At 38.2% G+C, this 16,381-nt stretch overlaps 1 protein-coding gene across 2 annotated transcripts in view; it reads right to left on the reverse strand.

Annotated features, from left to right (window-relative positions):
* LOC126248178 (filamin-A) overlaps positions 1-16,381 on the reverse strand; it is a 564,033-nt gene that overhangs the window by 236,253 nt on the left and 311,399 nt on the right. Inside the window, exons 13-22 of one of the 2 annotated variants that reach the window (XM_049948948.1) lie at positions 13,237-13,341; positions 12,861-13,023; positions 12,538-12,762; positions 7,846-8,412; positions 7,132-7,305; positions 6,565-6,729; positions 6,084-6,256; positions 5,301-5,457; positions 4,998-5,127; positions 4,731-4,887 (exon numbers count right to left, since the gene is read on the reverse strand). In XM_049948948.1, coding sequence (XP_049804905.1) covers positions 4,731-4,887; positions 4,998-5,127; positions 5,301-5,457; positions 6,084-6,256; positions 6,565-6,729; positions 7,132-7,305; positions 7,846-8,412; positions 12,538-12,762; positions 12,861-13,023; positions 13,237-13,341 — 2,016 coding nt within the window. The remainder of the gene's footprint in view (positions 1-4,730; positions 4,888-4,997; positions 5,128-5,300; positions 5,458-6,083; positions 6,257-6,564; positions 6,730-7,131; positions 7,306-7,845; positions 8,413-12,537; positions 12,763-12,860; positions 13,024-13,236; positions 13,342-16,381) is intronic. The other variant, XM_049948949.1, reaches the window with a different exon arrangement.

Raw genomic sequence — 16,381 nt, forward strand, 5'->3', positions numbered from 1 at the left:
AAACCAGTGGGCGTCTCCCTTGATCATACTTAAAAAGCCATCAGGAGGTTTATATCTGTGGGCTGATTTCAAAGCTGTGGTAGACCCACAAACTACCGTAGATTCGTTTCCTCCCTCACAAGCGGAAGAATTGATGGACAGATTGGGACAGGGAATATTCTTTTCCTTGACTGATTTACACGAGACATGTTTGGAGTTACCACTGGACAAGCAATCAAGGCAATATTTTGAGATCAACACATACCTGGGATTGTTTCAGTTTCAAGGACTACTGTTTGGTAGTGCTTCAGCTCCTGTTCGTTTTCAATGGCTCCGGGAAAACTTAACATCCAAAGTCTTTTCATGTATCAACTATTTGGATAATAATGTCACAAGTTTGTATGCCTGATGAACATTTGTCAAATTCAGAGTGTTTGTTTAACATGCTTGCTGCGGCTGGCTTAAAAGATCTGCCAGTGCCCCATAACATCAAAGAGTCACAGGTCATCATGGGGAAATTAACCTGTTAATTTTCTTGCAGATGCTGAACAAATTTCTGCTATACTAAACTGCCTGTACCAGAAAGGGGTTTATTTTGTGTGATCCCATAAATGTCAGGATGCATTTCAGTAGTTAAAGGAAACATTGTTCAGTCATCATTGTCCGATTCACTTTGATCTAGCTCTGCTTGTTGTGTCAGCTGGGGATGCATCTTCTTACTGGATTAGAGCTGTGCTCTCCTACAGGATTGGTTCATCTGATAGTCCCACTGCTTTTATCTAAAAAACTTTCAACAAAGTACAGTGCAGTTACATTTAACATGAAAAAGAGCACTCACCATTATCTATGGTGTTACCAAGTTTCAGCAATATCTGTAAGGCCGAACATTCTATTTGATTATAGATCATTGGCCTTTAACAGCTCATTTCAATCTTACCAAGTCTGTCCCTCCACTTACACTGAAAAAATTGCAACATTGAGCTCTGTTATTGTCAAATTATCAATACAAGTTGTATCACAGGTCTATTACTCAACACTGGGAAGCAAACTTCTTGTCTCTGATACTAGTTAATACTGACAGACCATTTGATTTGTCTGAGAAATCACATTATAAAATTTATACCCAAGCTTTTGATATTCTTCAAAATTTTCCTCTCAGTTTTTCGCATATTGCTGGAGCATATGCTTTTGACCCAGCTCAATGGGTAGTTTAGCAATACAGGCATCATGGGTGGCCACATAGTTTGAAACAAATTCCCCACCCAGTCGTTCGTTACTACTTTTTGCACCATCATGCACTGTCTATGCAGTCAGATGTTCTGCAGTTACATACATAGAATGGCAATGCATAGGTTGTAATTCCTCACTCACTCCAGAAGGAAGTGTTGTCATTGTCACACCAAGGTCACTGGCGTATAGTTCACCCAAAGCAACTCACGCAATGCCACTGTATTTGGTGTGGCACGAATGCCCAGATTTAGAAAATGACCTCGCGTAGCAATGTTTGTCCAGAGCAGCAGTCCACTCTGTCACAATGCTTTTTGCAGTGAAAATATCTGTTCTGACCATGGCGAAGTATACACATTGATTTTGCATGTCCATTCTAGAACATGCAAGGGTTATTCGCGGTAGACACATACAGTAAGTTTCCTTTTGTATTCCCCATGACATTGCCACTACTGCTAGTACTTTATCGGCTTTGTCCTCTATTTTCTGTCATCTCTAAGGTATTCCCAAGGTCCTTGTCTCAGATGACAGACCACAGTTCACGTCAGCAAATTTTCAAGTTTGTGCTGACAACAGCATACAGAATGTAACTGGTGGTGGTGGTTAGTGTTTAACGTCCCGTCGACAATGAGGTCATTAGAGACGGAGCGCAAGCTCGGGTTAGGGAAGGATTGGAAAGGAAATCGGCCATGCCCTTTCAAAGGAACCATCCCAGAATTTGCCTGAAACGATTTAGGGAAATCACGGAAAACCTAAATCAGGATGGCCGGAGACGGGATTGAACCGTCGTCCTCCCGAATGCGAGTCCAGTGTGCTAACCACTGTGCCACCTCGCTCGGTCAGAACGTAACTAGTAACTACTACTACTACTACTACTACTACTACTACTACTACTACTACTACTCACCAGAGTCTAAAGGTGAAGATGAATGGTTCATTTCAATATTCCAAAGGCACACAGGGAATCTCCATTCCTCCCACACATGGGAGCAAGACTTAAAGATGGCTTCTTGATATGAGATGGGAAATCATGGTAGAATTATTATGTGGTCATCACTGTATCCTGTTGCATCTCATACAGCCACCAAAGAAACAGTTCACTCCACCAGACCAGAAAGCTTCAGCTATCGGATGACATTTTCTTCAAAATTTATGGCAAGAAATAGCATTGAATGCACAGTGTCATCACACAAGTGTTTGACTGTTCATCTGAAGCTATTTAAGGTTCCTATGGGCTGCACTGGCACCACCAGAACAAGCTGTGCCACTCTTACATCAGTGATTCTGCTGCAGAACTTTTGCCCACAGATCCAGCGTCTCTGCCTTTCCACCCATTGCAGTCAGTGCGCACAGAGCAGTGCCAATGGAGATAAATGTCTGGCCACTGCCACTGTCGCAGATGGTCCTGCAACCACAGCCAATGCCCATGAAGGTGCTGCCTCAAGGCAGCTGTCAGAAGGGAGTTCCATCTACTGTCCTACTGACCACAGCATTTACATCCGTGGATGCAGGTGTGCACCTTGCGACCACTTTGGTTTTTTGGCAGGTGTTCCCCATCACTCACAAGAGGTGGATACCAGGGTGCAGACAGGGAGCTTCCACCAGCTGTTGCTACAGTCCCTGTCTTCTCATCGTCCCCATTCAGGCCTCCCTTCACCACCACCACCCCCCCCCCTCTCCCCACTGTTGTCACAACTCGGTACTACACGACAACAATGCAGAGGTTTGTGGCAGGTGGGGAGGGGGGGGGGGGGGCGCAGGAATGTGGTGTTGCCTGAAGAGTGGGCTCCCAGGTTATAGCTGGTACCTCATGACAGAACCACAGGCTAAAGACAGTTGCTGCTAGACAGTCATGAACAGGAGACACTGGTGAAGACACGCACTCAAGAGGTTCCACATGCAGCTGCTGCTAGAAATGTACCTACAGCAGAGTGGAGTGCCACTCGCCTCATTCAGTGATAGCCAGCTAGGAGATCAGCAGCATTGTAGCTCAGATCCAGCAGTGGTAGTGTTATTAATCACAACTATGTACCAAAGTTTATACTTAAATGTGCATTAATATCTGACTGTCATTCAGTAGTGTTCAACATTATAACAGTTATTCTTGTCCTCTGTGACAGTAATAAATACAGATAGTCATTCAAGTGGACACTGACTGCACCTAAGTAAAGTACTCAATATTGAAGTGTTTTAGTGACATCAACTAATATTTCATGTGTGTTTTAGTCCCTGCTCAGCTTCCTCTTTAAATAAATCTACACTTCCTATGATAAGCAATACAATACCTCTGTTATTGTGAGAATTGTTACAATCTGAGTATTTTAGGGGAGCAGGTACGTTTAAAAAATAAAGAAAAGCTGCTGTTTTTGTTGTTGAGCAAATTAATTTAGCTTTAAATACTGCTCACTTTTTCTTTATGTATTCTTACAACCTACAAAGGTCTTCCATTCTTAAAATGCTAGCCCACTATCTCAACAAGGTCACGAATGACACACATTAAATTCCACAGAACAACTAAAAATATAGAAAGATTACATTAATGTTGAAGTTTCATGGACATAATACAGCATATAGGGAAAACCCAGTACCAGGAAAATGTATTTAAAGTAGTACACTTTGACACCTTTCAAGGAACAATTATTGCAAATAATAGAATTGCAATGAAGACTGGGGAAATTATGAGAGGTGTTCAAAAGAAAAGACACAAAAGAACACTGCGGGTATAATTGTTATCTTTATTCAAAAATAATCACCAGAAGCCTGAGCACAACTATCCCGCTGTTTCAAAAGATGAAGGATTCCCTGTTCCCAGAATTCCCAACTTTAACTTGGTCATTGCACTGTGTGTGAACTTGGAAATGTGCATATATGCATTATCGTGAAGCAGAATAACTCACTCCATGAGCAGCCAAGGCAGTTTGCTCTTTATGAGCTCGCGTAGGCTATGGAGCGTCTCATGTTACACTTCCCTGTTAATGGTTTCTCCGTGTTCAAGGAATTCAACAAGTATTGGACCCTGGACACAAATAAATAAATAAATAAATAAAGATGGTGAGCATCCCCTTGCCTGCTGAGGACACAGCTTTGAATTTTTTGGGTGAAGTTAATGACACATGCTTCAAATAACTTATGGGAATGCAGTCGGGTGGCATAATTGACAATGCTGTCAACAACATCCCTCAGTTGCTTTCCTGTAAGTTACATGAACATTATTATATACTCTGGGAGAAACTCGGGCCTCACAACACATACTTCAATTGCAAGCATGTCTTACTACACTATCCAAAAGTGGCATACACAAATTTCAACCAGTTCTGTTGTTACAGCATTCTGTGCCTTTTCATTTGAACATTCCTTAAAAATTACCTTAGAAAACTGTAATACAGTAAACAGTATTAAACTTTAAAATTCAGTTTATTTCATTCAAGAACCTACTACTTCCATTTTAACACAATGGGCTGGCACAGTGGACACACTGGACTCACATTTGGGAAGACAAATCATTTTGTATTATTGTTACTCACTTTGACTTGTACTTCAAGATCACCATAACCAGCTTGACTAGTGTCAATAGTGAATTCTGCAGGAATTGATGCTGGAATGCCTTTGCCTGACACACCAGGACCATCTACTTTCACACGCTCTGGTTCTGCAGGAGGTCGCACTTTAATCTGGAAGGGGCTGTAATTTAAATGTAGACCACTAATAAGTAAGATAATCACTATCCCGAAGCAAATGTATAAGAAAACAAAAAACATTACACTTAACAGTCAACATCTGTGTTAACACACCTGTTTTGAATGTCTTTTCCATCCCAAGTTATCCTGCCCTTCAGTGTGCTTCCTTCTGGTGGTGGCAGATATGTGACTTCGTAAATGCCACCTCCGAGATCTGTGATCACTGGCTGGTGTTGCAAGGGTCCTTGATAAAAGTCATTACATACTCTAGTTTAGAATTTGGAAATTAATTTAATAAACAAAAACAAACTTAACTGCTCCATCAAGCTGACTTAAATACAGAATGAATACTATTTGATGACCTTAAATACAACACAGGTATGATTTTTCTCCCCTGAAATATACTTGTCCCCTTACCTCTTTCTGATCTCAGCTTAACATCCAGAGGTGCTTTACCAGATTTTGAAGCATCTATTTTGAAAGACACTGGGATATCAGCCCTACATTTATTGGGATCCAATCCAGGACCATAAGCTTTCACAGCAGAAGCATCCACACTTTTCTCAACAGGCACCTGCAAACAGTAGATTCCTTCTTCACATCTTTACATCATTTTGCAGCCATCTCAAAAATAAAAATGAAGTCAATCCCTGACATTAAAGTTTTGGTTAAAATGTTTAATATTAGTATGTTGTCATTTCTTAGCGAACTCAAATGTGTGTTCGCTGTAGTTCCCCTCTCATTGTCTTGTAGTGACATTGTGTGAGGGGGGTTGTAACGCAAGAGGAGCAAAATATGAGAAATAAGCAATAATGGGATCCTGTTATCCAATTAGAAAGTATTTTCATAACACAAAGATGACAAGAGGCATCTACATTTCCATTTATTACACAGAAGGGCTACTTATCAGATATTCCAATGACATCACTATATTAAAAAAGTAACGAGAACTTGTAATCTTACACTACCAACTGCAGAATAGAACAAAAACTTTTTAATGCTGTAATGCTCATCCTGCAAGAACCAAACAAGAAAATAGTCCTGTTTTAACAATAAATTTACTTTTAACACACTGCTGATGAAAAAAAATACATGACTGTTCCTTAAAAGTGTAGCTGTAATTTGTCTATGGAAACAAGGATAAAATTAATGCATTAATCTTCTCGTTTCTGACAATGACACAATAAACTTTAAATTTACCTTAAAAGGTGAGCCAGGAATGTGCTGATCAGCAAATTTAATACTGACATCGTAATCTCCTGGTTCAGATGGTATATATTCCACTGAACATGATCCGTCCCTATTATCTTTGCATGTCATTTTTGCTTCTGAAGGCCCTTCTATAGCTAAACCCAGACCACCTGTTCCTGCTCCTAATGGAAAAAAACAAAAACAAAACAAAAGCAAAAAAACATCAACTAAAAGGAATGGTGGCACTCTTTTACTACTAACAGAAGAATTTTCTATGCTGCAAGTCCACACTAGAATGATCTACTGCTATAGCAATTGAAAGACCATATGTTAATATAGTTCAGTGTAGAAACACTTCTGAAGAACTTAAGTATATATGAAAAGTTTATAATACACTTCCCTTATTCTCTTTGGTATTAGAAACATTGCTTACAATTAATGGTAAGCTTGAAGTGAAGAATGTTTGCACCTGTATGCTAGTTAGACTTACCTTTAGTTTCTACTGTGAAGACGTTAGGTTTATCAACCAAACCCATTTCAAGACCAGGGCCAAATGCTCTGCATTTCTTTGGATCACTGCCTCTCCTAACATTTACAACAAATGGTGATCCTGGGATTGGTAAACCATCATATAATATATCAATTGTGTGACGACCTAGGAAAAAATGAGGAAGCTTTTAGTTATTTCCTGATCTACATACACTGAGAACCTACTACATTAGGCTGCTCTTTATCAAATATGAAAAATCTGCAGTCTTCTTTATTATTAAAGAATAGTATGTCTCCATTACTTTATTAAAATAAAACTCCTTCCTTGTATGATTGTCCTCATCTTGGGTGCTTACAGGAATCCCTCTCACAATATCGATTTAACATAAATTTCCAAATACTTTTACTTTTTTATTGCAGCAGATTATGATACTTCAATTTTAGTGGCATTTTGAAATTTTTTCTGTCAAAGCAACTCACTAACATGTGAAAGCCTCATCTGTGAGATATTTATACAATTTTTGTTTTCTTTTACTATGAGAATAATGAGGAATTATATCAGCCTTACCTTCCTCAAATGGCGTATAGCTGATTCTGTATGTTCCATCAGCCATTGGTGTGATAAGATTTTCAGTCTTTGTTCCAGATGGATTAGTAATTGTACAGGTGACCTTTCCATCATCTCTCTTTGCAATAGCACGTGAATCAACCACAAAATCAGTTGGCGAATCCACAAATACACCTAAAATCACATATCAAATTACGATAATTTTTTGGGTTATGTCTACAATAATTTCTGATGGCAGAAACACATCTTGAATAACAATAATTATATGATTGAAAGAGTTCATCAATGGAAATAGAATCAGTGTCATGAGAGGAATTAATCAAGTAGCTAAATTTTCATTAGAACCAAAATGATAAAAGTTAGAACTTCAGTACTGAAAAAGTCATGCAGTTTAGTGAACTTCCTACAAAAAGCAAGCTGTAACACTTTAAAATAAATAAAATTAATAATATCATTAGCAATTTTAACACACTAACAGCACAGAGTTATTCTAAGTGTCCGTTAGCTCTAACTAAAATTAAACACCAATTAGAATTGTAAAACATCTCATGACATTTATCATTCAACAGCATTCATCAGGAGGCTGAGAGAAGGTTGTCCACAAATACAAAGTAACACAACTTGCATCTTTCAACGTGCACCTATTCTATGGAGACTCACAAACACACAAAAGTAACAATTAACAGCAAGCAGGCTCACACAAAGCCTGCCTACCATGTGGTTGTATTCCATTTCCAGACACTTTGATTCTCTTCAAATCAGCTTCTGGGACAATTAGTGCTTGGAAAGGAGAGCCTGGTATATGCTGATCGTTGAATGTAATGTTGATACTGTAGTCACCAGCTTCTGTAGGAAGGTAAGCCACAGAACATGTTCCATCACCATTGTCCCTGCAGTTGATAGCTGCCTCACAAGGTCCCTCTACTGTAACACCAAGGCCACCCTGGCCAGCTCCGCGAGTATCTATACAGAATTCTGCTGGTCGACCCACCACCCCCCTTTCTAGTCCAGGTCCTGTGGCTCTCACTTTGCTTGGGTCACTGTCATGCATGCACATGAATCTGTATGGTGCTGGAGATATGGCCTCTCCTCCAAATGAGATGCTCAGTAAGTACTCTCCCAGTTCCGTTGGAGTGAAATTTACAAGAAAACCTTCATGTGTTGGAATAACATGAGCCTTCACACGATTTCCTGAAGGACTTGTAATAGCAACAGCAAAGTCTGCTTTTCCAGCACCTTGTGTTATCACTCTGAATTGCTGCAAACTGTTGATAGGAGCCGCTACAACAGCAATTTGGATTTCTCAACAAACATAATAAATATCTCTTATATATAATAGATAAGAACAACAACATCAATGAAACAAACTCATGATAAACAAATCTATTAAAAGTAGAATTTTTTGTGACAACTACATTTAAATATATAATATTCACATGCTAATAGCTAACTAACTTCCAAAATGTTTGACTATCATTTTCATTTCAATAGCGTAATATACTCTTTATATTTAACTCTTGTAGTAACAGATTAAAATTCCTTTGCTTTATTTTAAGATCTACTCAGATAACTAAAGAATACTAGGAAATAACCAAAAATTAAAGTTAATATAGTTTTTTTATGCATATGACTGACACAAGGAGTCAAAATAACAACAACCCAGACACAGAATGGTCTAGTATTATGAAAGTGTTTAAAAAGAAATTTCTAATAAATTTTTTATTACTCTTTTCCAACTAGTGTCCTAGTAGTATGCAATATTGTTTAACATGAATCATTTAGTCTATAAAAATTAAACAAATGTCAGGGTAGTTCAGAGACTAAATTGGATAGATTTTCTATAATCTTCATTGTTGGAACCTCTCCCATTTTGAATGTTCCATCTTCATGATGAATAAGATCCTAAAATTTTATTATGACCTCATTACATAGAATACCATTCAAAGTTGCAGCATTTAATTCAGGATATTGCTGTACTATATTATGATCATGTGCCCCTCCTTGAGACTGAAAAAATTTAGTGACAAAAGTTTCTGTGATCACAAATACTGTAAATGATGAGAGGGAGAGAAGTTTTTCCATTAAGTATTATGCCTTTAAATTCATATAATGACATTAGATTACATGGACAGGATTAATACATAGCTCAAAAAAAAAAAAAAAAAGTTCTAGTCAGTTGTGCCTCGGGTGTGTGGTGCGTACTTTATGCAAACTCTAATGACAAATTCGCAGGCCTGTTTAAACAGTCCTTAAATGCAAAAACTCACTGCCAGTGAGGCTATACATTGTCATCACAGCAGCAGAATAGTAAAGGAAATATTTCAGACATTATGATGGACAATATTTAGCGTTAATGATGAATCTGGAACTTTATAATTTGTATCAAACCAGAAAATTGAATGCAATTACTTCGGAAGGCAAATAACAGGTTTCATTGAAGCTTATAATGGTTATATGAAAACCAAAAATGCTTTATCATTAGTGAGACTACATGTTATAGAGCAAGATATGAGAAAACAAGTATTATATAAATCAAGAGAGATTTATTTGCCTAGGGAGAAATTTTGTACTGACACCTGTCTTCAAGGAGTTAAAATTTGTTCTATGGAGGTTCATTATTACCCAGAAGATAATTGTTTACTAAGTGTATAATGAAGAAGAAGAAGAAGAAGAAGAAGAAGAAGAAGAAGAAGAAGGAGGAGGAGGAGGACAAAAACATGAAGCATGTAACTTTAAGGAGATATAAAACAAGTATCAAGAGCCAAGGGGTCTTGACTTTAAAAGTACAAAATCCTTCAAAAATGAGCATGCAGTATTTTATAAAGCATTATCAAGGTTGCCACAAGTTTGCCCAAGTGAAATTCCCTGATATTTCCCTGATTTCCAGAAAGTTTTAGCATTTTTTCCTGACAAATTTTGAGATCTCAAGGGTAAGTTAAGACCTAAGTTGAAAATCTGTCTTTGCAGCTACAGTACAAGGAACAATAGTGAAAAAAAGGAAATATCTAAGATAAACTTGCAAGCAGATGGTGTTTCCCATTTTCAGCAAAAATTTTAAGTACTAACATCAACATCTTTTGTAATGAACTGTCTTCAGATGGATAAAGCAAGCAAAATGGCATGTGTGTTTCATTAAGACCACTGAAGTTATTTTATTTCCATAAAACGAAACACATTTAGTGACAAAAATATGCATTTCCTTGGAGTCACAAGATTGATTTAAAATACCTTCACCGATTTCAGATATAACCGCAGAATAAAGTAGGCCTCTAAAGAAGTGTATAAACGGGGAAGAATTGTGTAAACCAACACTTTGCCAGAAGATGGGTAGTATGACACTTCCCAAAACATCGCGAGATATCAACGCTACCACCTGGCTGGAGACCCGAGAAACCTTCATCAATAGTTTACACCAGGAAAGCCTACAGTCACATATACAACACTGTAGGTGACAGCCAATAAAATATTTGTTCTACTATGTTCATTATTGTCAGTTATTACCCACTGTGTTATATCTATTATTTTACAGGTATTGTGAGATTTTTCTTTCGAGAAATATAGGAGTGCATAGTGTACAAACCATGAGCAACTGACAATTTTCCCATTCTTATAATCCATACTTTCTAACACGCAAAACTACTTTTGAAGTGCCAAAATGTACTAAAACAATTCCTGAAATCCGTCGCCCACAGTCTCTGGCCTGCTGAGGAGCACTGCAGTCCTGGGTCCATGAATAAACCATGAAAATCTCCTGCATGGCATCACATACAAACAGATCGGTGACACTAGATCTGATGGGCTGAGCCTGGACATTAATGTGAACCGAATGGCTTCAGATCAGCAGGTCTGATTCATTACAGGTACCTGCAGAAACAGCATCTGGTTTTGGCCCGTCACGGAAACCCACTCGCCTGGCCAGAAATTCACGAGCCACAGACAGCATGTCGATGAAATGAGACCTCGGTGATCAATCCGTGAAACAGATAACTTTTTCAAATACTCTGAGAATCAATAATAATGAGGATAAGTTGGAACTCGCCGTAAAGATGATTGCTGAGCTGCAGACAGGCATGCAGAAAAGACACACACACACCCACAACTAAATTTTCAGCCACAGCTTTTATCAGAAAACTGGAGCGCACACACACACACACACACACACACACACACACACACACACACACACACACACACACATTCACGCAATCACTCAGACACAAATCATGCCGTCTCTGGCCACTGAGTCTACAGTCCTTGAGAATCAGATCCAAACAAACCACTCCTCGTGCCTCCTTGCCTCTCGTCGGCAGCTGCTAGGCTAGTGGCGAGAAGTGGTGGAAGCACTGGCTGCAAGCTAAGGGGAGTGGTAGGAAGGGGAGAAGCAGTAGGAATGAGGGAGTAGGGAAACGGTGCATATACTCAGCTGCACCCACCCAGTGACGATGCACGATTCCTCAGTAAGCAAACCGTTTCATCTACTGTCATGAAAATGAGATTTTTCCAAAACCTGTGGCAACCCTGATTATGTCAAAGTCAGTTACTATTGTCCTCATTTTAATCAAGTACCTTCTTAGTTCACAAAGGACAAAATATCTGCTTCTTGTAGTATCTTATCAGTTCACCCTGTTACACAAAACTTCACAAGGACACAATGTTTGTAAACATATAATCCCAGTTCCAAAGTCTCTACATGTTCCTGAAGTTGATACAGTAACTTCATTTCAAAACATTAATTTACATGTGAAATTCCTCATGAGGAAACATAGCTAATTATGTTTTGTGTTGACATATGTTCCCTCCCCCCCTCCCCGCTGCCTTCACCCTAAGGTTTACTAAAGGATATACATGTCTGACTGGCTCTAGCCAGGATTTGTGTAACAACATAAATTTCTAATTACTCTTTTCCAACTAGTGCCCCAGCAGTATGCAAGATTAATTCTGAACAATCATTTAGTCTATGAAACTTAATTATATTAGATAAAAATCTGCTGCAGATTGAAAATTAGAAAATTACGTGACTAATGAAAAACACAAAAAGTATTGTTAAAAATAAGGTGAAATGATCAATAAGGAACAAGAGCAATTACCAGCAATCTAAACCACCCTCAGCTTTCCAGCAGAGGAAAGAAATGACCACAATTAAAGCAAACTGAAATCATTTATGAGTGGAGGTACACAGTGAGAAACCGAAAGGTATACTAGCTGTAATTTCAACACTGTAGACAGTCTGAACTGATTTGCCACATTCATGCAGTTATCCTTGACCCAAGGAATAACTATTACTAAAAGAAAAACCCGTGTTTAATTTCCCTGGCCTTCACCTATTGACAGCTTAACAGGAAAGATCAATGTGTTTTATTATCAACTATATAAATTCTGGCACAAGAGGAACTTTAATTGACTTACTTGGTTCTAGTCCATCCACTTTAATTTTTGAAATATCAACATGGGGTTGAACTTGTATTTTTATTGGACTCTGAGGAATCTTCTGTCCACCATACATTATTGTTGCAGTATACTGACCAGGCTGTGACACACAGTAGTCGACAGTGAAAGTACCATCTCCATTGTCAGTGATATCCAATGGCACATCAGTTCCTGTCTCACTTTTAAGAGCCAGCTGTATATCACCTAAAATACACGTTTTATGTTAAGATTCATGCTATGGCAAACAAACTTCAAATGGAGCTCTGAGTATTGTTTAGTTTCTGCATTCTTTTAACACTTACCATGACCAGCTTCTCTACAGTCAATGTTGAAATGGGTAGGGGTGTTCGATTTCACACCTTTTTCTACACCAGGTCCAAAGACCTGCACTTTTGATGGATTAAGAGGCTCTGACACAAACACTCTGTAAGGACTATTCCTTGTTGCAACACCACCATAATTCACCTGTGGAAATATTGCAAGTCTCAGTTTGTGTTTCAAATACTGACATTTATCCACACTCAAATAAAAGCACACAAAGATTCCAGATGAAGGGTGTTTTTTTTTTTTTTTTTTTTTTTTTTTTTTTTTTTTTTTTTTTTATGAACACCTATCATTCATTTGAAAGGCAAGATAGTAAAGAAAGAAATAATGAGAGAATGTATTTCATATTTTTACCTGTACTACATTTTTCCCTCCTTTTGGAACATATTCTGCCTTAAATGTCCCATCGTGATTGTCCTTTACTTTAACATCAACATTTTTGCAACTGGCATCAAGGACCTGTTTATGAACATAGGAAAAAAATTATGTAAATGAAGGAATTTAATAGTACACTTTGTCATTATCATGAAAAGGATAACTGCTACTCATCATATAATGGACACACACACACACACACACACACACACACACACACACACACACACACACACACAGAGAGAGAGAGAGAGAGAGAGAGAGAGAGAGAGAGAGAGAGTCTCAAGTTGTCCAATTCAGAAGAACTTGTTTAGCAGTCTTTTTGTTGTGCCTGTCAACAACTAAATGTCTCAACTGTATGATGACTAGCAATCTGCCCTTTTCATCATATTGTCATTATTCCATCCTGGATTTTTCATTGTTTTTATCACTGATTGATGAAGTGTTATGGGAATTTTGTGAAGTCAGTGCCTATGTTTTGACATAACAAAGAATACTGCGGACTATTGTACGTAAGCAAACAAAGATATGAGCAGTGCAAGGGTAATGCATATATTAGTTTAATAGAACAAGGCAGCATAAGATGCTGCAAATCTAATATTATTTCAGTGACAGTGAACAAAATTTTCCACTTTATAACTAATGTGCAGGAAAGGAATGTGCAGGAAAGAAATGGTGTAGATCACTACATGTGGTAGAAAATGAAAAACAAACACATTTCTTAAACTTGGTATTAGTCACAATACCCCATAACAATAATAGTGAGAGTTAATTTTAAAATGGCAGTTCAAATCCCTGTCTAATCATCCAAGTTTACATTTTGTGCAGTTTCCCTGAACTGCTTAAGGTAAATATGGTGTGGTTCCTTGGAAAAGGAAACAGCTGAGTTTCTTCCTCATTCATCCCAAATTCAAGCTTGTGCCTTCTCTAATGACCATGTCAGTGATGGATTTGCAATGTCCTCTGTACAGCTCGTGAAAAGTCATTTGCTACTGTTAAACATTGTCTTTATTGACTTGACCAGCGTAAACTCTCAGGGATTGACAGCAAACACAACAATATTAAGAAAGTGTATCATACTCAAATGACCCACAATTAGGCAGGAGACCCTATTTCCATGACAACATAATGCTAATGGATGTCAGTTTAAGATAAATATTCTACTTACATTCTGAAACTATTTTTCAAAAACCACTGGAAAATGTAAACAAAGGAATAAAGGTCAATGGTACGTGTTTAAGTGACACAGTTTACACAGACGACACTGTGATACTCACTGACAACATGAAAGGCCTTTAGCTCCTCCTAAACAGAACTCCCCACACTAGTAAAGAGTTCAGTCCAAGTATCAGATTACAAAAAAGCAAATATTTTGGTTTTATTTGACTGTATTACAATTGTCTTGGTACATACAAAATTTGAAAGGGTCTTATATATATATATCTAAAAACAAAGATGACGTGACTTACCAAACGAAAGCGCTGGCACGTCGATAGACACACAAACAAACACAAACATACACACAAAATTCAAGCTTTCGCAACAAACTGTTGCCTCATCAGGAAAGAGGGAAGGAGAGGGAAAGACGAAAGGATGTGGGTTTTAAGGGAGAGGGTAAGGAGTCATCCCAATCCCGGGAGCGGAAAGACTTACCTTAGGGGGAAAAAAGGACGGGTATACACTCGCACACACACACACACACACACACACACACGCGCGCAATAGCTGTAGGTGTCACTACCATTTTCCTCCTCTGCTGTGCCATTCATCTTGGAACAGATATAGCTGACCCAACTGTTTGCCACCTTAGTGTAGTGTAGCGCGCGTGTGTGTGTGTGCGTGTGTGCGTGCGTGCGTGCGTGCGTGCGTGCGTGCGTGCGTGCGTGCGTGTGTGTGTGTGTGTGTGTGTGTGTGTGTGTGTGTGTGTGCGCGCGTGTGTGCGTGTGTGTGTGCGTGCGTGTGCGTGTGCGCGCGCGAGAGAGAGTGTATACCTGTCCTTTTTTCCCCCTAAGGTAAGTCTTTCCGCTCCCGGGATTGGAATGACTCCTTACCCTCTCCCTTAAAACCCACATCCTTTCGTCTTTCCCTCTCCTTCCCTCTTTCCTGATGAGGCAACAGTTTGTTGCGAAAGCTTGAATTTTGTGTGTGTGTTTGTGTGTCTATCGACCTGCCAGCGCTTTCCTTCGGTAAGTCACATCATCTTTGTTTTTTATATATAAATATAAAAATTTCAAACAATGGAAAATCCAGGATGGAATGTAACAATATTATGAGGAGGAAAGTTGCTGCTCACCATATAGTGGATATGCTGAGTCGCAAATAGGCACAATAAAAGCTATAATTGTGAGTCATTTTTTATTGTGCCTATCTGCGACTCAGCATATCCACTATATGGTGAGTATGCAACTTTCTGTCTCATAATATAATTTTTTTATTTATATTTCCATGTGCAAACCACTGAAGATGCCTATTAAATTCTGAATGTACAAAGACAATCTTAACACAGTCAAATATCATTTATCATATCGATTTGATGTAAAAATAAATATATTATCTACAGTCAAACAACACAAATGTAGGTAATCATTTGAAAATTAACAAGAATGTTCGAAACCAGTCATTAATAAAAATATTATAAACAACCCCAATGAAAACCTTAATTAATAAATTACAAATACATATAGTTACTGATCCTGATACCAACACAATGTTGGAATTACGTAAATATAAGGTCATTTACCATGCTAGTGAGAAAGTAAACAAGTCTTAACCACCAATTAATGGAGGAAAGCACTGTAAGACAGAATAACTATGTCATTATTGAAAATCTTACAAGTGATTAAACACTGGACACCCATAAGAACAACAATCAAAATGACAAGCTCACATAAATGACACCATTTCAAAAATTTTCATAAGAAATACAAACTATTACCTTCAGATAATACATTTTGACTAATGATATTATAACAAAACAAACACTACACTAAGGTGGCAAACAGTTGGGTCAGCTATATCTGTTCCAAGATGAATGGCACAGCAGAGGAGGAAAATGGTAGTGACACCTACAGCTATATAAAGCAGCTTGCAGAGACATCACATTGATGTGATTTAGCTGCAAAAA

Source organism: Schistocerca nitens, chromosome 3 (assembly GCF_023898315.1).
Source record: "Schistocerca nitens isolate TAMUIC-IGC-003100 chromosome 3, iqSchNite1.1, whole genome shotgun sequence".
NCBI lineage: Eukaryota > Metazoa > Arthropoda > Insecta > Orthoptera > Acrididae > Schistocerca > Schistocerca nitens.